We start from the raw sequence: 23,843 nt of genomic DNA on the forward strand, positions 1-23,843 counted from the left end.
CAGAAACAACATACAACATTATATTCTAAAGCCTTTTTGTTTAACACTGTAAACTGCTCTGCCTCACACAGATAGACAGCAGTTGCACATGCACCTCTAATGATCTCTATTTCCCATTAAAACAGCATTTAAATGTTAAAACTGTACAGTAACAACAAAACAAAACCGCTAACGAAGTGATACACACAAGCGAAACAATGTACTTCCTTGTTTACTTAATTAGCATTTATAAATACAAGATATGTGCACCTCTTTACTCAGCTACATGTGATACATCAGGCAAAAGCAGGATTCTAAAAATAGTCAAACGGGATGAAGAGTTGATATCTAAGTACATTTTGTAAATGGATGTCCTGGTGTCAGAGTCACTGTCCGGCTGGTTTTCATCCTCCTCCACTTCTCCTCAGGCTCTGGTCAGTATCTGTTCCAGTCTTATCACACTGAAGAGTTTACTTGAAACCACACAGAGCCAGTCCCAGCTCTTAATTAGATCATTATGGCTGTATTTTCCATCCTCATCTTCATACTCGTCATCATCACAAACGGCCTACTTCAGTGTTTTCTGTTTGTGGACATCACATGACATATACAGTACTTATATACAGTACTTAGCGCACTCTGTGATGTGCCGTTAAACTCCAGTAAAAGTATCAGTGCTAACAGTTCAACTGACTTGCACAAAAGTAAAAGGTAAGTCCTGACAGCAGCTTTTTACCTATAGTTGTAATGAAACGAGCCACGTGCCAACAGAATAAAGATTCTGAGCATTTTTTCCTTTGCTTTCCTAAACTAAGCATTTAGTCAAGTCGGCCAAGTTCGTCCTCATCCAGCTCGCTGCATTAAAATCCAAAATGAAGGGTTTCAGTCTCGTGTCCTGCTTGCTTGGACTGTACAGTAACATCTATCATATGATCTTTAGGTTCTTGCAGTCTCTGTTACTTGGAGCGACCGTCAACAGTCTTGGGCACAGCTTTTCTTCTGTTTACATGATTTCAGTCATGGCTCAAGCATGTGATGCAGTACTTAATATCTTCAATAGGTTTACTTGGCAAGATGAGTTGGGAAGGTTAATGCACAAGCGAGGGTATTTAGAAAAAAAAAGTCTGACTATCTTAAGTTACTTGAATATGTTAAAAAGGTCACTTGTGTTTTTGGTGGTTGTACAATGAGTCCTGGTCTTGCTGAGTCCTTAAGGTGCTGAAGCAGTTGTCTCTGTGAGGACATAAGACTGGTGTCTGGAGGATTTCCGTCTCCTGAAAGGACATAAAAAGGATTCATCAGAAAACACCGACATTTATTAATCATTTTTTTTAAAGATCCATTTTTAGAATGGTTTATTTTTCTTGGGTTTGAATACATCATTTTTTCATGTATGTAACACTGTCATATATGTATGTGATGCTGTATGTAGCCCAAACCCAGTCACTGAAGATCTTTGGATAATATTCAATATTCACTACTACTGTGGGCATCACCTCAACTTTTGGGTGACACATGATAGTCATTTAAGGGGTTCCCAAATAAACAAAGCTTCCTCCCTAGAAAGATGTGGGCAGCCAAGACAGTCAAATAGGGCCTAAACAGACCAGAGTTTCTGGCTGGCAGTCTAAGGGGAATGACGTTCTCAATGGGTCAGGGACAGATTCAGACTGAGGGTGAGAGCCACCGGTGTGCCATTTCCCACTTCTCTTAAGGCTTTACAAAAAGGGTGTCATCACACCATGATTGGCTGGGAGGGAAATGCCCCAAGCTGCTTCCACTCCTCAATCAGGAGTCAGTCTCCCCACCTGTGCACAGGTGATCTGAATCTGCTGCAATTAGTCAAGAGGGATTTTGGAAAATCAGCCCAAAACAAAGAAAAATAGCAAGCATTTTTTTTAAAGGAGAGATACAGTATTATGATGCTTTTCAGGTTCAAACATTTATTATGGTTTCCTACTACGATAGGTTTACATGTTTAATGCTCAAATAACCTAGCTTACCAGTCCATTTAAAGTATGTATTCTCTGATTTTACAGTATATGCTGATGACATACTTTATTTAATGAACAATAACAGTTTTCCTGCACATGTTGTCGGCTGTTGCTAGGCCTTAGTATAATGTACTGTGCATTTTTGGTCCTGGGTTAAAATGTTGTCAGCAGCAGCAAGCTTCATTTGCAGGTGCTGATAAAGTGTTTGTTAGATAACATTTCTCTGCGCAAGCTATTTTGCTGAAGTTTTTTTTTTTTAACAAATTATGTTTCTAAAAAGTGATGGGGATATGTTCCCAGTGTCCCCAGTTTAAATGACATCTGTGTTGTCTGATTCTTGATACTGACAAAGCATATAATAATAACACTGTAAGAGGAGAACTCACCTTGTCAGGATAATAGCCACTATGGCTATAATCGCCAGTAGAACACCGATGGTGACTCCGACTAGCACCATTTTGCCTCCTGAAGAGTTGGGGGGAGACGGGGTCACTGCTGTGGTGGACAAAAAATGGATGAGAGCTTACTGCTGGTCAAATGATGCTCAGATAAAGATATTTAAAACATGTTGGACTTAATGGCAACAGAGCCTGCAGGTGTGGACCTGGTTCATCTGTTTACAGTTTGCTCATTTGAATTTAATACAATGCAAAAACGTCTGGGATGATTTGCATTTTATAACTGAAGGAAATGTAAATATTTAAAGTAAATGATGACTGGACAGTCACATGTTTGTCTACATATCAAAATGTTATTGAGAAAGACAATGAAGCCCCAAATTTCTCTCTATTTATACCATGGGACTAAAATGTTAAAACTCTGACAGACTCTTCATTCACCCACCTCTGGAATCTCTGAGCATTACACTGCTCGTCTGTGAGCCATGTCTGTTTCGTGACACACAGCAGTGCAGTCCATATTCCTCAGCAGTGATGCTAGCACTGCTGAGTGTCGGGCCTCTTCCTGTGGGTGTAGCTGGAGATAGTCTCGCTGGATGAGAGCTTTTGTCTGCTGTAGGGAGACACACTGCACCCTGGTACCAGGTGTATGTGTGGACCGATGGGTTAGCATCACTGCTGCAGGTCAGAGTCACAGGAAGCTTGTCCAGTAGCTCTGCAGAAACTGAGACAGCTGTGTTTCGAGGAGAGTCTAGAGAAGAAGGAAATCAAAGGTCAGTTACAAGTCTTATGAGTTATCAAACTTAGTTATTAAACATTATAGGTAAAATGTCTTTATACATTTCTGAAGAAACTCTCTGAAATGCTCTGTCAGCAGCACCTTGCTCAACTTATGTCCATGTCAAGCACAGTAATGGGCTAAATGACTGATTTCTTATTTCTTCTTTTACTCAGAATTGAGAGAATAAATGAACAAATGAGTGAATGACTTTGTAGATGTTTCTTCATCCTATCTTAAGGACTGTAGATTTGCAAACAGTACATTATTTTACATGACATATTATGAATCCACATCAGGATTAATCGTCACTTACACTCTACATCAATGTTCAGCATTGTAGAGTTCTGCACTTTGTCTCCAGTTTGCATCTGACAGTAGTAACTGCCGGAGTCATCAGCTGTAGCCTCACTGATGCTCCACACCTGTCCAGTGTGTCTCGGACTGGTGCTCGTGCTCTTGTACCATCTGAAGCTGGCCTGTGGACCGGCTGCAGGGCTGCAGCAGGCCAGACGCAAGGCCGAGCCATCAGTGATGTCACTAGAGGGACTCGCTGACACTTTGACTGCACTGGATGAGTCTGGAGAAAACAAGGGTTAGAAAAGAAAGTATATATTTTTTATAATATATTCATTTCATGTGCATATTATTCATTTTATCTTAATTATTTTGTTTATTTTATTTATCCTGCATTCACTCCTTCCCTTACTTTTAACTCTTGAGCTGCTGTAAAAAGGTATGTTTTCCCTGTTATGAGCTGAAGGATGTTTATCTTATCTACATAATGTGGTAAGATTACTTATAGATTCTCAACATTCATCCTTTGACTGGTAGGTCTATACCTGTGAGTATTTTAGCAGGGCAAAATCATATGCTGTATTACTAAAAGCACTAAAAGTTGTTGGTTTTAATAATGTGTAATGGTTCAAAGCTGCTTTTGGAATTGCAAAGCCAAACACTGACTCTTTGGCCTTCTGACCTTTCAGTGGGTTTAACTAACTGGGCTTGGTATTTTATTTTACAGCTGTCATGAACAATGTGATATGACAATTTGTACCCAAAATGATTTAACTTTGTACAAATATCCAACTTTTCTCTGATAATTCATTTCTACTCTACCGTATTCTACCATTTTTGGTAGTTTTACTCATCCTACAGATTACAAGTACTTAATTGGCTTCTGACACAGACACAGCACGCCTGGCAACAGAGAGGACTAACAAGAAAACATGACTGTGACTTCACACAGACATTTCTCAATCGTTTCTTAAGACTTAAGACACTTTGTGGTGGAACAACACACCCACCACCCTACACACACACACACACACACACACACACACACACACACACACACACACACACACGCACACACACACACACACACAGGATTGCTTGTTAACTTGCTCTAATACCTTTAATTGCACTAAATCTCCCTTTTTAAAAAGTTGTTGCAATGTCAAGTTACAGTTTGTCCCTACATGTTTGGCAGCGAGTTTGCTTTCACATTATGGAAATGATTACTATGTCAAGCTAAGTATTTAAATGCAGTCAGTGGTCAGTTTCAGTTCAGCTTCTCATAAATAGCACAAAGTGTCAAACAGACACTTGCATAAAGGAAGTGGTTAATGCTTAAAACATTGGTGCTGAAACATTATTACTTGTTAACTAAGCTTTAAAGTGATACAATTTAGCAAAGGAGAAATATTCTCAGTATTCTTAATTTACCATTCAATCAATAATGTTATTATTACTAGGCAGTTACTCCTAGACAGGGTCTAGGAGTTTGCGGTCTTGCGGTTTGTCTACTGTTGTTTGTCACATTGCACATTGACTCAAGCCTGTCTGTTTTTCTTTCAGATTCTGATGTAATTGTGAACTGTGGGTGTAAAAATTAGATCTACTTTGTATTAAAGATAATAACAACAACTGAGATTCTGCCAGATAAAATTTTAGTTTAATAAGTGTTGTTGCCATTTCAAATATCTGCTTTGTTTATATTTTCTTGAATATTTAGTAACTCTACAAATCATGAATAATTGATTGATGATTGTGCTAAAGTGGACAATGCTTGTTATGATGATGGTGGTGATCAGCTGTAATACATTACTTGTAAATGAAATATTCCCACCTGCCACCAGCAGCTGTATACCGATCTGCTCTGGCATCTTCTGTGTCGGGTGGCTGGTGATGAGGTAGAACACATATGCTCCGCTGTCCGACTGTCTCACATCAGAAATCCTCAGTGAACAGTTTTTACTTCCTGGCTGTCCGAGGAACTCCACCCTGTTCTTGTAGGTTGGATCCTGCAAGACACCGGCACTGTGGAAGACATATCTGAGATGGACAGACAAACACACAGACAGACTTAGATAGTTTGTCTAAGCTGTGCAGTGAGTACTTTGCTAAAATAAGTCACAGGTGTGTGTGGGTGGGTGTGTGTTTCTGTGTGTCTTAAACAATACCTTGGTGTGATACAGCGGCTGTCTTCGAGACACCACATCTCAGACAAAACTCTGTACTGCTGTACTTCTTCTCCTCCTCCACCCTAATAGAGAAAAATAAACAAGAAGCTGACTTTACATGCTCAAAACACTCCCAATACTTTAACTGCAAATTGTTAAATCAGTTAATTCGAACTAAACCCCTTTTAGCTGCATGTTTCTAGTCGTTCTGACAACAGATTTTATTTGTAGCAGAGGGGTCCTCTAGTTAAAGACACACTGGAGGATATATTGCAACTGCTAACAATGCCCTCTTTATTGAGTTACCTGAGCAGGAGGTCGTCCCTTCTCCTGGGTTTCATTAGAACTTTGGGGGTAGTCATAGGAACAAGGGAGAACCACTGAGGAGCCAATCACAGCACAGATAGGACTGGAGGGGAGATGAACTGACCAATCACCAGCAAGAATACCTGAAGGGCAGAGGAAAATATACAGTAGCAAGTTACTATATTGTCACCGACACAAGTTACATTAAAACGGCACAATACCTGCTCAAGAATTAGTTGATTTTTATAACTTTAAAACGTTAATACATCATCATCAATACACCATCTTATTTTCAGTATTAAAATAATATTATCCAGAAACATGACTTTTAAATACCTGAAAATAAATAATCAAATGTGTCCCCTCAGAAAGACTGTACTTGGTCTCAACTCACTGGATGGGTTTGACAGTGTAAACACTGGGAAAATGCAACTTAAAGCTTTTCTTGTTCGCAATAAGAAAAAAATGGGAATCAACACTTTCAGATAATTCTGTTCAATCAGTGTTGAAATTACAGACAGATGTTGGGTCAGGGCTAAATGTGGATCCCACTATCAACACTGCTGGCACTCTCATACGAGCTGTTACCTTTCAAAGAGAGTGTGAGCAGCAGCCAGCAGCTCTGTGCAGCTCCTCCACCCATCTTCATCTCTTCCTGCTGTGGCTGTTGCCTGTTGTGTTGTTAGCCACCTGACCACCTTCTTTTGCTTCACCTCCTCACCCCTCTCTGTGACTCTCTGTGACTCTCTGATCTCCGTCAAACAGTCTGCCCTCCTCAGCTCTTAAGTTCAGTCAGTGATGTGCGTGTCTCTCTTCTTCCAGAATGAGCACTTATAGGTCAGATTGTCCAACTTCCTCTTTTTATCTACCCACAAGGAACTGGGGTGTTGACTTGTCTTTCATGTCAGCAAAGGAAACTGTACATAAAAACAAACAAACATTGTGTTGTCATACGTTGTGCTAATGTTCATGCTGATTCTGACTACACTGCTGCCGCTGGATGATTTCATTGATGTATTTCAAATCCAGAGTATTATGCTGATCAAACAGTGATGGCAGGATGGTCATGATGACTGTATTGATTTCATTGCTGTCCTGATGATTATGCCTGATCATTGATGCAGCTGCTGAGCCTATGTTATTTCATGTTTTTTGCTTTTTATGCTGCAAAATAAAACAAACAAATAAAGTTGTATTTGAACTTGAGCTTGGTATGTGTCTACAGTACAGTATGTGTGGGATATAAGGGAAATGAGACATAAGACATGTAAGACATCTCACATGCTCGACACGCCAACACAGTAGCTGACTTCCTTAAATCAGTTTAATTCCATATGAGGTTTTGTGTCATGGTGAGGCTTGTGGGACAGTGTGTTCACCTGTTGCAGGTATGCATGGTCAGACGTCCTGTTTGAGAGCTCTCGTGCCCCTTTTGTCCACTCAGGGACGTGCTGCTGACGTCACTCGTGCCCCTCTCGTCTGCGCAGCTGGCCGCTCACTGGACGACCACACAGCCCGACAAACCTCACAGAAACTATCAGCAACTTCGTTTCAACAAGTCCAGTTTTCCAAATGTTTCTCTCTTTTCTGTTAGAAGCAGGCGCCGGTGGTTTTGGTTGATAGAAACGGTCGCTGAGAACCTTTCTGCCTTTTATTTTTTCTTTCTTTCTTTGGGGTCAGTAACCTGTGAAGAGAGCAAAAAAAGGATTTACCGAAAGCTGGGATTTATCTGTGGTGTTGTCGCCTGACCTCGAGGCAGAAGTTTTATGCTTTTTGTATTTTTTTTTAAAGCGGACTGAAAAGAATAAAAAGACAAACACATAACATTTGTCACAAAAGGAGAAGGCCAGGGCTCCACCTGCTGCAAGAAACGACAGGTGAGTCACTTTCTGGAAGGCGAATTTAAGTTTAGCCCTGTTGTTTTACGCTAATTATTAGCTAGCTTAATTATGGTGTCATTAAATTAGTCTATTATAACACTGCAGTAGGCTGTATAGCTTTATAGGTTTTGTTTGTAGTTTTTCTTTTAGTAAATTAGAGCAGGCCTAGGCCATTTATATAATTTCGACAGCAGCCTACAGTTTGAAACTTTTTTATTGCCCTTTGATCTGTTTAGCCTGTTTAACCTTATCTATGCCAACATGTCTGCAGCCTAATGGGGCTTATAATTGGCCTGTTAACAGTGATATAAATATCACAGCAATTAATTTTATAGGTATTTTAAATATTGTAAACCGCAGCCTATAATGATACAATATGAGATAAAACCTCGTTTTTATCTCAATCTAGTCTAAAATATCTTTATATATTTGTGCTCCCTGTGGTCCTATATGACTTCATGTCCTCTAGTTTGCAGGGTAGTTATTACTGTAACTGGTTTAACCTTTGGTGATGGTTAATAAAGACAGAAGTCTTTTCTACAGAGTGGCACAAGAAGCTTGTTCACATGGAAAGTATAGATACCAATATTAGGAAAAGCAGATTTTGATTTTTGATTTGGATATATTTGCCAATGCACACATTTTTTGCAATGATATCGGAATCAAACACTTGCGACAAAGACAATGTAATGAAGGCAGGATATTTTACAGTTTAATAATAAACTTTATTGTCTAAAATGACACAGCTGCACTGAAACAACATACTTCACTGGGAATTTAACAATTCTAAATTAACTCAAGCTTATTTATCGGGGTTATAATGTCATATAACAATAAGCTTCTATGTCAGTGCATATCGGAAAACATGCGATGATACGATATACCTGCGATAGGCCATTATTAGCCGATAATGTCGGCAAACTGATAATCTGTCGGGCTCTGATTATGGGATAGGATTTGTCTCACTTTAATATCACTTTTCAAACATGATCTCATACCTCTGTTTATCAAGCTATGTCTTAAGCAAATGTTTATGAAAAAAAATGCATTACCTACAATATGGTGTTTGTTTGTCACTTATGAGCCTCAATATTATATTACCAGGCAAAGGTGACGGCCAAGGCTTTGGACCACCTGCCCTGAGGAGTCAAGGAGAAGAGGAAGGAAGGAAGGAAGGAAGGAAGGAAGGAGGAAGATCATTGTCTATCGTTGTCCTCTGCCTCCTACTGCACAGATGTATGCTGAGAAAGTTGTGACAGAGGGGAAGATGGGTGAGTGCACGTATTACATACACTGTTGTTCTTGCTCTCATTCTCCTCACCCATCCCTCTTCCTTTACACCCCCTTCACACACACATGCACAGATTAAAATGCTGTGCTGGTCATGCTTCCGCTCACGCTGCCTGTTTTCTGTGTTTGGGACCAGACATCAGTCCACTTGACAGTTAAACATTAACTGGTTTGTTTAAAACTGGCAAGCTGTATCTCTTATGTTCTCTTATTATGAGGTTTGGCTCTCAGCTTGGAAAACATACACTTAGATTGTTTGTGATATTTTTTTCATCCAATGAGATTAAGTGCTTACTCAAATAGAAGTGTGATAGTGATGTTGATAACTGGGGCCAGAGATAACCACTGCCCTTTACACCAAATTACTCTTAATTCCAACACATAACATAACAATAACAGCACACTGTCCTGGTGGTCATAAACAAACAGCTCACTTTACCCTCATTACTGTCAACATGAAGTTCTCCCACCTTATTCCAGCACACACACAGTGAAGCCAGTATTCAAAGGGAAAGCAGAGAATCCACATCTGTCCTCCTGTGACTTGGTAACAGCTGTAAGACAGTGCTGTTGTGTTGACGTTTTATGGCTCCTAATGAGTTAACTGCTGCACTCATATGATGTTGTTATATAGAAGTAAAGATAAGATTACTTGCTGTATTTTACTGTTGCTAGAAAGCGTTTCTGTCCATATGAACTGTCCATACGCTGTGTTTTTTTTTCTTTTTACAAAAATTTTAATCTTAAAACTTTGGAGAGACAATACATCACTCTCTATATGTTTGTACCTCATAACCCTGCTAGACATCATTATAAGTACTTACCTTTCATTGCAGGGACAAATTGAGTTCCAGTATAATGAAGCCAGTAGTCTCCCGTTAAGTGAAGTCTTTAGTTGAAAACCAACATTGTCTCCACATCTTCTGCTGCTCTCATCAACAGGTCCTCTCCGTCATTGTGCCCTTGTTGTGCAGTAACTTACTTTCTGTGGCTGAATGTTGTCAGCTTGCTTTTGGTTTTGTTGTTTCTGTTGCCTGACTGAAGGGAGTCCACCCATGTGCAATCAATCAGGCGGTGTCTTTAGTATGTGTAATTACACAGAAACACAGTCTAGTCAAGGAGTGGCACATGTGGAGGAGCTTTGTGCATGATTGAGCTTAAATTAGGTAGGACATCTATTTTCTGTTCCAGGCAGTGTTTACCTTAAACGTGACATGCTTATACACCGTACATGTGTGGACAAGTTTAGAAACACAAATATGAACGTTCATACGCAAACACTTGGGTCACACAGGGCAGGGTGCCTTTCTAATCAGGCTAGTATTTACCACACAGTGTGATTGTGTTTATTTTTACTTTTCCGCCATGACAACCACTATAAGTATGAGTCATAGCTTCTGTTTTGTCTTCATCTATGTGTGTGTGAGGTCTCCTTCTGATTCTTTGCTTTGTCCAACTCAACATCACTACGATCACTTCAGGTCATATCAGGAAAGGGATATCCTTCAGTACTGAAAACTCTTGAAACCTCTTTTCCTATTTAAATTGGAGTGAACGTATGTTGAATTAAGCTCAGCCTTGTTTTTGATGGACCAGATATATAACAATCTGATCTTCCTGTTTTGACAGTAGTTTGGGAATCTGTTTCCCCAAAGTCCAAATGTCAGTGACTCTAGGAGGACGAAGGATAATACAGATGATGCTGACTCTGCAGTCATCTAGTAAACTAGTACATGGACCTTGAGTTGGGATTATTGTGTCAAACAACTATTTTCAAGGTCAGGAATGACTTTTTCATGGCTGACTTTACCCTAAAACGATACTAGATGGTAGAGGTGTCACTATTTTGAGTCTCAATGGAAACTATTTTCAGTTTTTTTTAGCCTTTTGGAAAGGCTTTTCAAAAAGTTTACAAATAACACTTTTTGGGGAGTTCTCTCTAGAAATTAATCAGTCTAGAAAAACTTCTTCTCCTTAGACAAAGGAAAATTTGATGCCTAAAAAATACCTGAGGTTGTATAACTATCATTTAGTAGAAAACCTGGCTGATGTGGACGATGTGGAGAACAATGAACAAAGCTTCGGCACTCTCAGAGAACAGATATTATCTTCTAAGGCTTCAGCACTAAGCTTTAATTAGCCACTGTGGAGAACAAAAATCAGAATCAGATTTGGCTTTATTGGTCAAGTACGTGTACACTTCAAAGAATTTGACTACATTTTTTACATTACGCTCAGGGCACTACACAGACATACTGTACAGCTGGGAACGAGGACAACAACAACTGAACAAACTGAAATGGCAGTACAGGTCCTCCACCAAGGTCCACTTTTGTACTTACTTATAGATAAAAGGAAAGGAAGTAGGAAGACACGTTTTTCTTAATACCGAATGTGTTGTCTGTACATTTTTCACGTTATTCTCTCAATGTTGGTTTGGGGAGGGCGTGGACAACCACATGTCTCATCTGGTACACAGCTGCTGCTTTTTACCCAGCAGTGAGGCGTTACAGTGGGAGGGCATAATGTGGGCAAATTTAAGGGTATTCCTCCCAACATCCAAGAGAATGAGTAATGACACTGTAAACCTTTTCCATAGTGCTGCCCCTGGCTGGTCGTGTGACACATGGATGAAGACAGAAATAACCCCAAATAAAATGTATCAGTATGTTTGTGTGGATGGGTCACACAGAGTATGTGATGATTCATTCTTACCTCTCGTGCCAGCCTTATATACCACAGTGGCAACACACCATGGAAACAAACTATTCAGTCACGTACTGTGAAATTTTCATGTACAATAGCAATGATGCATTGTACCAGTTTTATCAAACATTTTTTGTGGAGCTAATTAAAAAAAAGTAATGGAGAACTGAGTGGAGAACTCTGTTTAAATCTCTGAACATAACACAAGACAGTTCAGCTGTAATCATATTATTATAACATATGAACCATCTAGCAGCGTACTCGTGAGCACATATGGTAATACCACAGTGATTTCAGAAAAGCCTGCCTCATAACACACACAGGAGACGGTGGTCTCAGGTAGAAGTGGACACAATAGAGTGCTTGTTCTGTCCTGCAGTGTGATGAAGAGTGCTGTCCTGCAGGGAAGAGAGCAGGAAAGTTGGGGTATTTCCTGGAAAACATAGTCACAAGCCCGGAATTTCCCTCTGATAATAAAGTACAGTATGTCTGGTGGCATTGATCAGATACTAATTTTTTTCACCAATTATACGACCCAAGAAACAACAACACTATTATCGTACTGACTGGGTGTTGGAGGGGAAGCCTGAGGAAGGGAGGGGGGAGAGACGACAGGTAAGGAAGGGGAGGAGGAACAGACATGAGGCACAAAGAGGGAAAGAGCGGAAGGAGAGAGATGGTTATAGAGAGCGGTGAGGAAAGGTAAGGGGGGAGGTGCCTTTGGAGTGGATCAAGCGGAGGTTGTAGTATTGAGGGAAGGAGCAGATGTGAGGAGATAGCCGAGAAGGAGATTAAGGTCACTGGATCACCAGGTCTACACAGCTATCACCTTTCTTGATAGTAACACAGAAATTCGGCAACTGTGGGACCAAGTAGTGTAACTGGTTCTGCACAACACTTGTTTCTTGTCCTTTCTTGAGTTCCACACATCAAGACACAAGAGTTTATATATAAGTGGAGGAAATTGACTTTAGGTAGGTAACTGTGTAGCGTCAATGTGGTTCTACATCCAGATGCAGCTTCCCAATGGGCTCTTCAATGTCCTGACAAGAAATTATAAATACCTATTTTCAAAGTGATGTGGATTTATTGTCCAGCAGCACACCTTCCCATGAGTATTAACATTTGAAAGAATTAAAATTTTTAGCGATTTGGTGAACCTACAGCAATTCACTTCACTTATACACCACTGTCATAACTACAGACAATTATACACATGCGTTTGTTATGATAGAATTATGTAAGATCAAAAACTGTGTATGACGTAAGATTGACAACCAGCACAACCAAACATCAAGGAAGTGCAACAGTCAAAGTCATAGCAAACCAGCTAATATGACTTAATAATCCAGCAGCAAGGAGGCCAGTTAGGCACCTGTTTGCAGCCTTTTATGTAGCATAGCTCTCACCAACAACTTAAAGCCAGTCCAAGATTTACTCTTGTCTGACCTCCGGCTTGGTCACGCCATCTCTTCTTAACTTCCTCTGTCAGTGTCCTTTGGTCTCCTTACCTCTGTCATGGTGTCCAATGAGGCTGTTGATCCTGGATCTGTTGCCCACTCTGGTACTCATTCTGGGCCTGCTTCCAACCAACAATCCCCACTCGGGGTATTTGACGTAGTGCCACTAGCTTTGGGAGATCGTACCTACCCACTCATGTTACAAAGTGCAAGAACAGGGGTTTAAAAATAAAAAAACAAACAAACACAAAAATAGTCATTTTGTGGGAATGACAGAGGCACCATTCTCCTTTTTCAAGTCAGTGTACCATTAAAAATGATTTTAAGACTGCTATTTGAAGGTGTAATAGTTACATAATATTGCTTGTGATTACTTTGTGAGAAAGCTAGAGATGTGAGAAAGTAGGGAACATGAGACAGTGACAGGAAGGGAACTAGGCATGTAGAATGTTTTCTCTGATTTGATAGGAAGCACTCATATGCTTACAGTATCTCCAGTGGTTTCCTGGCACATTGATGGAAAAGTATTACGATCACAGTCCAGATTGTCTCATACAATGTCATGAACAGATAATCCACTTAATAACAGCTCACTGTTATTGTCTTTTGTTTAAAAACAAATAACAACCAACACAGGCTCTTAATGTACTTGGGTTACACTTTTTATTTTTATTTCCTCCAGTTATTACCTTTACTACTGATAAACAGACAAAATTACTTTCAAATATGATAGAAATGACAGATACTTGAGTCTACTTTTAAAGTGATTCCTAGAAATCTCATGTCTACCAGGTTTATTTTAGTAGACATCATGACATGTCATAGCTGGAGACACACAGGTGTAATTAATAACATAATGATGGCTGCTTTAGGTTTACCAAGTCGAGGACTTAACTATTTTGTATTATGGTCATTGTCATGGCTTAAATGATGTGAGGCCATTTTTAATGATATGAGCAACATCTGCTTTTCCCACTATGAAAAGTTAAACTTGTGCTGTGAAAAATGACTTGTCTAACACTGATACATGGAGAAAAAATTATATATTTTAGTAACTTTACAGATGTGTTGATAATATAATTAATGATGGCTGGATTTCCTTTAGCTGCTTCATTTTTAGGGTCATGTTATTGTGCATGCCGGTTCACTGTCTCACTGTCATGGCTAACTGCGACTTTTGATTTGAATATGACAAAGCAATGGGTGTGAAATATCATCAATATATTGCACTGTGAGCTTTTTTCATTCATGTATCGTTGTGGATGGTGACCACATTAAGTTTTTAATCATAAACAATTTAAAGCATCGGATAACATGGTGTGACGTTTCCTTTAGTTAAGATTGAATACTTTGCAGACTGATTTAATGTGTCTGTGTCAAGAGGTGTAACCCTACCCTCCTGCTTTTGTCTGCACTGTTGATCTAACTTTGATGATGACAATGATGATGACCGTGGGTGTTAAATGGTTGATGGTGGGAAGTGAAATGAGCTGGGCTCTGTTTTATGATAACGGACATCCATGGCAGGCGGCCAATCGACATAAAGACAGGATTTTTGTATGTTCAGTAATATTTGCAGTTTTTGTGAACATCTTATCCTCTCCTCCACATTAGTTAAAGACAAGAGAAAGAAAACAAAGAAAACAGAGACAGCAGAATTAAATACAAGCAGACTTTTTTTTTTTACAACAGACTTGCCCGAGCAGGAACAGGACAGGTGGAAGTAATATTATGAATATAAATACGTCTCTGTAACAGTAAGTGTTCTGACAATGAATAAACATGCACAGTATCAGGACCCTGGAACTGGCACAGCTTAATTAATTTATTAATGTTAATAATTACACAACTGAAAATTGTGTATTAAGGGTCAAGCTGACAAAATCTGCTCAGAGCGTAGCTGGTATGTGTGTGACATGGCATCACAACCAAGCTTAAGAGTTTGTTCTTGCTTTGTGGAGAAATGCTAGACTTTAGACTATTGATCTAATCAGTGTCATTTGTACTTTTCAGTCTTTGCCAGGAAATGTGCTGTATGTCCCTTCACATTGGGACAGTCAGCTAGAACCAGTCATTTTGCTCATGTTTGTTATAGGGTGGCTGACGAGTCCATAAAAGAGCCCAAATTAAACAATAGCAGTCTGAACATTTGCTATGTGTTATTTAGTCAAATATGCATATGTATATATATTAAAAGTATATAAAGGTGGGCAATCTGGCCTGAAAATAATATCTCAAACTATTTAATCACAATCACAATCTGCCATCTAAATTGTGATCTATTTTCTCAGTTTTGAAATGCCCTATGGACTATAGCTAGACTTGAAAAAGCCTATGAATTTCTTCATTTGCACCTCTTAAACACAATATTGCATAAAGAAAGTTATTTTTGGGACAAGACCTGCTCATCCACCATGCTGCTAGCTATACATTATATTATTTACAATATGTAACCGGAGGAGGAGCCACACGAAGTAATTTGTCCAAGTAGCACTGCCATTTAGTTGGCTACAGCACTCTATTGTCATGCTCACATAGCACGGATCTGCTATTCAATAAGGTTATGTGAACTGTGGAAACTGAAGCAAGAGGAAACTAAATACCGCAATTTCTACAATTCGCCTGAAAAGTAGATCATGGACATCATCAAGATGTCGGCTTGATGATTAATGCTTGATTGGATTGACATCTGGAGGACATCAGGTTGACACCTTGAGTTCTTTGTCACGTTCCTTGGGTCATTCCTGAGCAGTGGCAAGATGCATTGTCCTGCTGGTGGGTCACTGCCGTGAAGGGATGTACTTGAACTACAACAGTGTTTGGGTGGGTGGTGCGTGTCATTGAAAACCCACATAAATACCAGGACCCAAGGTTTGCCAGCAGAACATTGCATTTAAACTTGATTATCAATGGTTTTTACTTCACATTTTAGTCTTTCTATAGTAATTTGATAGCTGATTGGTGTAGATTTTATAAAATGTATTTATCAGCAACAACACAGTAAACTTCAGCCACCTGTGTCTGTGGCAATGTTATGTAATGTTAAAGGCTGCTGCTGCCATGTGCTTTGCCATGTATACATACATGTGTGTGTCTCTGTGTATACTGTACTGCCAAATGAGTACTGTACACTCATGTATTTGTATGTGTGTGTGTGTGTGTCTGCAGGGAGCAGGGGGATCTCTCTCACCTGTGTGTTGACCCCTTGCCGTGTGATAGGGGTGTGTGTTATGCTGATGACCTTGGGAGCCATTGGAGCAGCCGTCTGGGCCGTAGGTCAGGCCACATACTTTTGACACATAGACATGTAGACACATATTTTGGTAAAACATAAGATAACTGTAATCTGTTGTTTTTGATTTCAAGGTGTTTATATTCTATTGTTCTCACTACTTAAAATCCTAAAAAGTCTTTCATTATTTGTTGGCATACATTGCATTGACTTAACAAATGGCCTGATGTTTTTTTTATTACTGTTTTGTAGTTACGTATTGCACAATGGAAGAAGACACAGGACTATATGATGGTGAGTAAAAAACGACAGAGTAGTCTTATGCCCGATTTTAAGCACAAGATATAGTAAACATCAGAGATGACACAAGTCAGTTTTTGCAAGTCCAAGTCAAGTCTCAAGTCTCTTCTGGTTGTAATGAGCGTTCTATCATCTGCTGCATCCAATCTGGGCTGCTTACAACACTGCATAGTTATATCTGAGGAATTCAAAGTATGTACTGTATTATTATCACTCCTTTATCTATTTTGGTATATGATCACTTTAAACAGGCTATTGCAATGCAATATGAAAAAAAACACAATGAGCGTTCCTTTAAAATTAATAACTGTATTTTGCTTTACACAGCTTAGATACACAGCTACAGTAGCTAAATGCAAAACACTATCGCTGCCAAATTATCTGAAATATACTCCAAGTCCATACACTGGTAATATTACAGCATGAACAGTTTTGTCACTGAGTGTGCGACTTAAGTGCAAGTCACAAACACGAGTCTCCATCTCTGGTGAACATCACATATCACTGGGACCTCAGTGCATTCCTATTGTCCACAGAAGAGCTCCACTTTCTGATTATTATATCAGGAAAATGCTACCTGAACTTGAATTACATACTTTGACTTTGTTTTTGTTTGTTTTTTTTAAACATTGTTATACTATAGTTACTTGAGTGACAAAAAATATTGCTGATGTTTGTCTTTTTCCATAGCATTTGTATTTTGGTGTTGCACAATTTAGCAGCTGCACAGCCAATAAGAACAGGCTCAACTCAAAGAGGAGAAAGCAACATTTGTAGTTTTCTAGGCCACATGAAGGTCAATAGGATCAGAATATTCACAGACAAGCAAACCAACAATCTCTGGGCTCATAAAAAGATAAACAAATGATCATCACAATCACAGCAAGAAGAGAAACAATAAATATATGTCAGGTAGGCAGAACTATTTTAAAAAGTAACCCCATATCCTTCCTTGCAGTCCAGGTGAATTCTGCTGACCAACGACTCAGAGTCTTTGACTCCACCCAGAGGAGGTGGCGACAGGTGTGTTCCTCCTCAGCCAATGAGCTTCTAGCTAGCATCAGCTGTGAAGAAGTGGGTTTTGTCAGGTGAGTTATTTCTACAGTTATATATCAATGTTTTCATGCAGCATATGATGATACAGGACTAAAGTGTGTGTGTGTGTGTTTGTTTTAGTGTGGTGAATTACTCGGTCACAGCGGTACCAGAGGCCAGTGGTGATGGAGGGGAGTTCTTCTGTGTCAGACAGGAAGAGCTCAGCTTCGGCAAGAAAATCAAAGACTCATTGTTTCCATGGTAACAAATACCTGTCTGTCTGTCTGTTTGATCGTGCACCTGTCTCACTGCAGTCTAACCTTCTCCTACACTGTCCTCTCTGTTGCTCTTCCTCCCTTTTCTTTCACTCATCTACTCTGTTAACATAGAGGAAGCTGAAAAGTCACTTGGATGTTTTCTCTGACGTGTTCTCTGTCGGGCTGGTACTAACTCTGTCTGTCTTTGTTGCAGTGACTGTGAGAGCAGGGAGGTTCTCACACTGTTGTGCCAAGGTAAGATGTGACTCATTCTGTCTGACACACTGGCACACTTTATACCCTGATACCTTACACCCACCTCTCATCTTTTTCACATGCTGGGCTCGTCATCCTCCTATATAGATTGAGTCTGTTTACACTTGGCATTAACATGAGTCTTGGTTGATCCAATCACAAGTGGACAGCTCCAAGTATGTCAGTTCACACCCAGCATTACAATGCATCTCAGTATCCTTCTCGTGGGATTACTTCCTCTCTCACTCTCCTGCTGTATATGCAATTAAACACGTACATTGCTGGGACAAACAGACACGATGTTTGTCACACAAAGAAGGAAACAGCTTAATGTATTGCAGTGTATGTCAAATTTTAGAGAAGGCACAAAGAGATTAAGAATTTGTCATAGACAGCATTTCACAAAGTTTATAAAGTTTCTCTCTCTCAATGTGTCTTGGGTGCATTCTAACCTGTACTTAGAGCTGTCCGCTTGTGATCAGATCACCCAAGATGAATGTTAATGGCAGGTTTGAGCAGGACCCTTCTTATTCGTGCTTCTTACTCTATCTGACGTTTTGTAGCTCTTTATAGTCTTTCATTGTTTCTTTCCTTTTTGCTTGAATTTACACTACATCACCCATCCATTCTCTCTCTTGTCTTTTCTTTGCTCTGTTTCTCCTGTATATTTTCTCCACAGTAACCAGTAAACATGTTTTCTCTCCTTGTGTGTCAACCTCTCTCTCCTCGGCAGACTGTGGCAGGCGTAGTTTTGCAGCAGATCGTATAGTGGGTGGTGTGGATGCCAGGCAGGGCAGCTGGCCTTGGCAGGTCAGCTTGCAGTACGATGGAGTTCATCAGTGTGGAGGATCCATCATCTCAAACCGCTGGATTGTCTCTGCAGCTCACTGCTTCCCAGAGTGAGTAATCAAGCCTTAATTTATACAGAAATAATATTTTTAGAAATCATGCCCAGAATTACTGGCATTTTTAGGTTCTTTTTATTTTGCCATTCTTGTGTGACTATTACAAACTCAAAACACGGCTACAATGATTAACTATTCGATTGAGACACAAGCAGAATCATATGACTGTGTATGTAGTCATATACAGTCAGCTCTACACACATCACATGTTTGTGTGATCACAGTCACGTATGAATCCAGGAAGTCTGATCATCAGATTGTTTTACTTGTTTTCCACGTAGGCGATATCGTTTCGTCAACCGCTGGCGTGTGCTGCTGGGCTCCATCTACAATAAACCAGTCAATGCTAACGTGGCGGAGGTGAAGACCATCGTTTACCACAGCAGCTACCTGCCCTTTGTAGATGCTAACATCGATGACAACAGCAGGGACATCGCTGTTCTGGCACTCACCCAGCCCCTCACTTTCAATGGTAGGACACACAAGGTCATACACACATATTCATCAAACACACTCTTCTACACACATGTGAGTATTTGATTGCATGATGACAGTGATGATGGAGTTTGGCAAAGAAATGGAGAGAGTCAAAGAGACACAGAGAGTCAGTCATTATGATAATTTGCCTGCTTTAGGTTTCCTGTTTCCCAGATTCAATTCAGAAGGACAAAAGTTATTTTCTTCATAACATAACAGTATCAGCACTGAAGATGATGTAACCCCTCTTGTGCCTGATCCTCTCTTTCTGTCCTGCCATGCCATGACTCCTTTAGTAAAATATTTACACATTCATAATATGAAAGTGTCTCCTAATGTGAATCTGTCTTCTACTGTAAGACAATGAGGAGGAATACAAGTGTAACTTACACTGGCATTATATGTTTGAGAAGACAGAGGTTAGCCTTCTGTATTAAAATCTGTGCTATAAGAGAATACAAAATAATGAAGACGTGCAGAGACATAGATGTAAAGGAACAAAGCTCACATTTGAAAATGTGGTGAAATATTGTTCAATTATTAAGCCATTGATGGTGATTAATATCAAGTTTTATAATAAAGTAGAAGAAACTTGTAGAAACTCTGAAAACAAAAGCTGTTTCAGTAGGTCATGTCTGACATCTAGTGTTTGGTATTCATAATTACAACTAGAGCTTTAAGTCTACTGAGTTTAAGATTAAGTGCCTCTCTGTATGGTGTTTTTTCATGTTCTGGATGTTAAATTACCTGTTATTCCCTCCTTTCATGTAGTATCCTGTATAATTTTTCATGCTCCATCCCTTAGAGTCGTTTGCTTGCTCGCTGTATCTTTGGAAGAGGAGTTAGACAACATGATCCCATGAGAATTGTTCTGTTTCAGCCCGTCAACAGCTGACAATTAAACCAAAAATGTTACATATTGAGATTGAGAATTAAACCACCTAAATCTACAGTTTCAGTTCATTAATACTGTATAGAGGTCTGTATTGCTCCAGGCATCAGTATACAAAGAATGGATATATAAGGCTGGAACTCATTTATTTATTCTCATTTTCTCATTTGTTTCACTGATTTCACTACTTGTTCTCTCTGAGTCTTGACACATGCTTCAGTGGTTTCTTCTGCATATTTTATGATCGAACTTTGGATGATTGTGCGTGTTTGCTTTAAAGTGAAGTATTATTATGTACATGTTTTAACTTATAACTTGATGCATGTGCTTGTAGAGTACATCCAGCCTGTTTGCCTGCCAGCATATGGTCAAAGACTGATAGACGGCCAGATGGGAACAGTAACAGGCTGGGGAAATGTAGGATACTACGGTGAGTCGACTTTTCATTACAGGTGTAATGTAATACACTGCAGAAAATTACATGTTGGATTCCTTGAGTTCTGATTCAGAGTGTTTTCTTTTTTCTTTTTTTTTAAATGACAGATAACAATTGATACATCTTGATATATAACTGCTTCTTTCTTTGCAGGTCATCTTGCAGATGTTCTCCAGGAAGCAAATGTCCCCATCATCAGTGACGCTGTCTGTAACGCTCCTGATTACTATGACAATCAGATCACCACCAGTATGTTCTGTGCTGGCTTTGAGAAAGGAGGCACTGATGCCTGCCAGGTCAGTGTGTGCCTGTGTTGATGTGATCAAAGCTGGTGTGTTTAAGTGTGTGGCATTCTAATTATGGACCTCTGTTCTCTGATATGTCCTTGTGTGTGTGTTGACTTTGTTTAATGTGATGCTTGTTTTTCTGCCTATAATCTGAGTGCCTTTGTGTGCCCGGTGCATATAGCTGCTTGTTTGATGTTTTTGCATACCTGTTTACTTAAATTTCTGTTTATGCTTTACTAAAATGGATGGTTGTTATGTGTGTATGAACTGCTTTAATCCTCTGTGGTTTCAGGGAGACAGCGGTGGTCCTTTTGTGGCAGACGACTGCCTGTCTAAGACCAGTCGATATCGTCTGCTGGGGGTGGTGAGCTGGGGAACAGGCTGTGCCATGGCAAAGAAGCCTGGCGTCTACACCAGAGTGTCCAGATTTCTGCCCTGGATATCGACGGCCATGAGGGTGAGAGACTGGATACTTTTTATTTGTATTTCTCATAAGTTGTTGTGTTGTCTCAGTGCCTCTGTCATCAAATGAATTGAGTGCCAGTAAATACAAAAACAGAACAGTAAGTCATCTATAAACCACTCACCACCTTTATATGGACACTGGCCACATGCCCACATACAACGTAAGCAGTCTGTATTCATGTTTAGGCTTTGAATTTCCAAAGCAGTGACTTTATAGTCAACAATTTCTGCCCTCATCTGTCTTCTCCAGAACTATCACAACTCACCAGGGGTTCATAAAATGGCCCGGACATGAGATTCCTGCTCCTATGTTTCTTCTTTTTCTACTCTTGGATGAAAATATTAAAAGACCTCGTAGACGTCAGCGAGGACTGTTCAACACGGGGATGAAAGGCTGTGATGTTCACCTCATCTCAACGTTCCAGATTCAACTTCTTACCTAAAACTTTTTTTAGTGAGGATATAACCACTTCCTGAACCTTCCCACACTGTTTAATATCTTCCAACACCATATTTGCTAATAGATACCCAGTATCTGTGCAGAGATTCACAGGCAGGGCTCTTTAAGAGATGTGAAGTTTTAAACTTAACCGTTAAGAGGTATTGAACTTGACTAGCTTTGTTATTATGAAGTTAGATATTGATAAAAGGGAAAAAGTGAAATAATGCACAAATCACTGTACTGGATTTCAGAGTTCAGTTTTGTAAATTATAATGAGATTATTTTTCTGAGATGAATTTTTCTTCTTGTATTTTTTAGCTGCATGCTGCTACTACTACTACTGCAATGTTTCCAGAAATCAAGTTAGAGATAACCAATGTAACTTATGAGCTTATCAGCAAAACATTTAATTAAACATAAAGGCTCAGGTTCATCTTCAGCGTGGATGAACCATGCTGGACTTCCTCCAGCCAGTATGCACAGCGGGCCACAATGTGCGCAAACTGCACCCTTTATTTGTAATAAAGATCACTAAAGATGTTGTACATACTCAACTTCATTAAATATCATTAATTTGTCAATAATGCTAATTAATAACTAAAATATTCTCACGCAGTAAACATAATTTTATCATTAAACTCAACTTGTGTGATGTATGTCATGTCTGTTATATGCATTAGCCTGACTTTTGTATGAAAAATAATTATTCGTGCAAGTTTTGTCTTTATTCTCACATGAACTGATGAAGAAAATGCTTTTATTGAACAGTATTTTGTTGTTGTCTTGTAAATATTAGTCACTGTCTTGTTAATGTAGATGTTTATTTGAGACGTTACAGATGTCGTCATGATCCACTGATCTTAATGCCAAGAGTGCAATAACAACCTAAGTCATCTAGTCAGAAAATATATCTATTATTGTTGCACATACTGATTTCCAGATTCTACATATAATGACGTCTCATCACATTAACTGACATGAGTGTGTAGTATTATATATTCATATGCCTGTTATGCTCCTACAGTCATTTTAACATAAACAACAAACATTTTTCAGCACAAGTTTTGAATGTTGATTACAGTGGCATCAGGAAACAAAGAGGATGTTATACAAGTGTATATTGCTTTTACAAGAAAATGTACTTGCATATAAATAAGAGTGTTTTTCCCCCCATCATATTAAGTAAATATTAAAAAATAAATATTTCTTTAAGGACAGATGGAGAGCATCCTAGATTAAAGCTTTCAAGATTGTTCTGGACTGTAGAAGAACATGTTTATGTTCTTCAGTCAAATGGCCAACATAACAAACAATAAGCAAATGCAGTATATACATATACAATATGACCATCAAGACGCATTATTAAAATATAATGTAGAATCACTGTAGATATCACTGAATCTGTATCGCGCACATGGCCTAAATGAAGGATGAACACAACTAACTGTAATGTGCATTCATAAAGTCCCATATAACTCGCCATCATTTCCTCTCTAAAATAAAATTAATGTATGTACATTTATAGCAGTTATGATGTGAAAAAGAGAAATAAATATTGTAAAATGTAAATTGTTGATTAAAAACAATTTGCCCACAGTCATTGT

At 39.2% G+C, this 23,843-nt stretch overlaps 2 protein-coding genes across 2 annotated transcripts; one reads left to right on the forward strand and one right to left on the reverse strand.

Annotated features, from left to right (window-relative positions):
• Nucleotides 1–815: 815 nt before the first annotated feature.
• LOC141012311 (cell adhesion molecule 4) lies at nt 816–6,754 on the reverse strand. The gene is made up of 8 exons (XM_073485760.1): nt 6,509–6,754; nt 5,921–6,063; nt 5,615–5,697; nt 5,281–5,486; nt 3,466–3,729; nt 2,817–3,122; nt 2,360–2,468; nt 816–1,253 (listed from the first exon to the last, which is right to left on the reverse strand). Exons 1-8 carry the CDS (start codon nt 6,567–6,569, stop codon nt 1,190–1,192), a joined length of 1,236 nt encoding a protein of 411 aa, XP_073341861.1. The 5' UTR covers nt 6,570–6,754; the 3' UTR covers nt 816–1,189.
• A 661-nt stretch (nt 6,755–7,415) lies between these two features.
• On the forward strand, nt 7,416–23,835 carry hpn (hepsin). Its single transcript, XM_073484534.1, has 13 exons — nt 7,416–7,797; nt 8,905–9,071; nt 16,425–16,532; nt 16,741–16,782; nt 17,747–17,876; nt 17,965–18,084; nt 18,295–18,335; nt 19,069–19,234; nt 19,522–19,712; nt 20,944–21,039; nt 21,199–21,341; nt 21,625–21,789; nt 22,048–23,835. Exons 2-13 carry the CDS (start codon nt 9,035–9,037, stop codon nt 22,090–22,092), a joined length of 1,284 nt encoding a protein of 427 aa, XP_073340635.1. The 5' UTR covers nt 7,416–7,797; nt 8,905–9,034; the 3' UTR covers nt 22,093–23,835.
• Nucleotides 23,836–23,843: the final 8 nt, after the last annotated feature.

Source organism: Pagrus major, chromosome 17, assembly GCF_040436345.1.
Source record: "Pagrus major chromosome 17, Pma_NU_1.0".
NCBI lineage: Eukaryota > Metazoa > Chordata > Actinopteri > Spariformes > Sparidae > Pagrus > Pagrus major.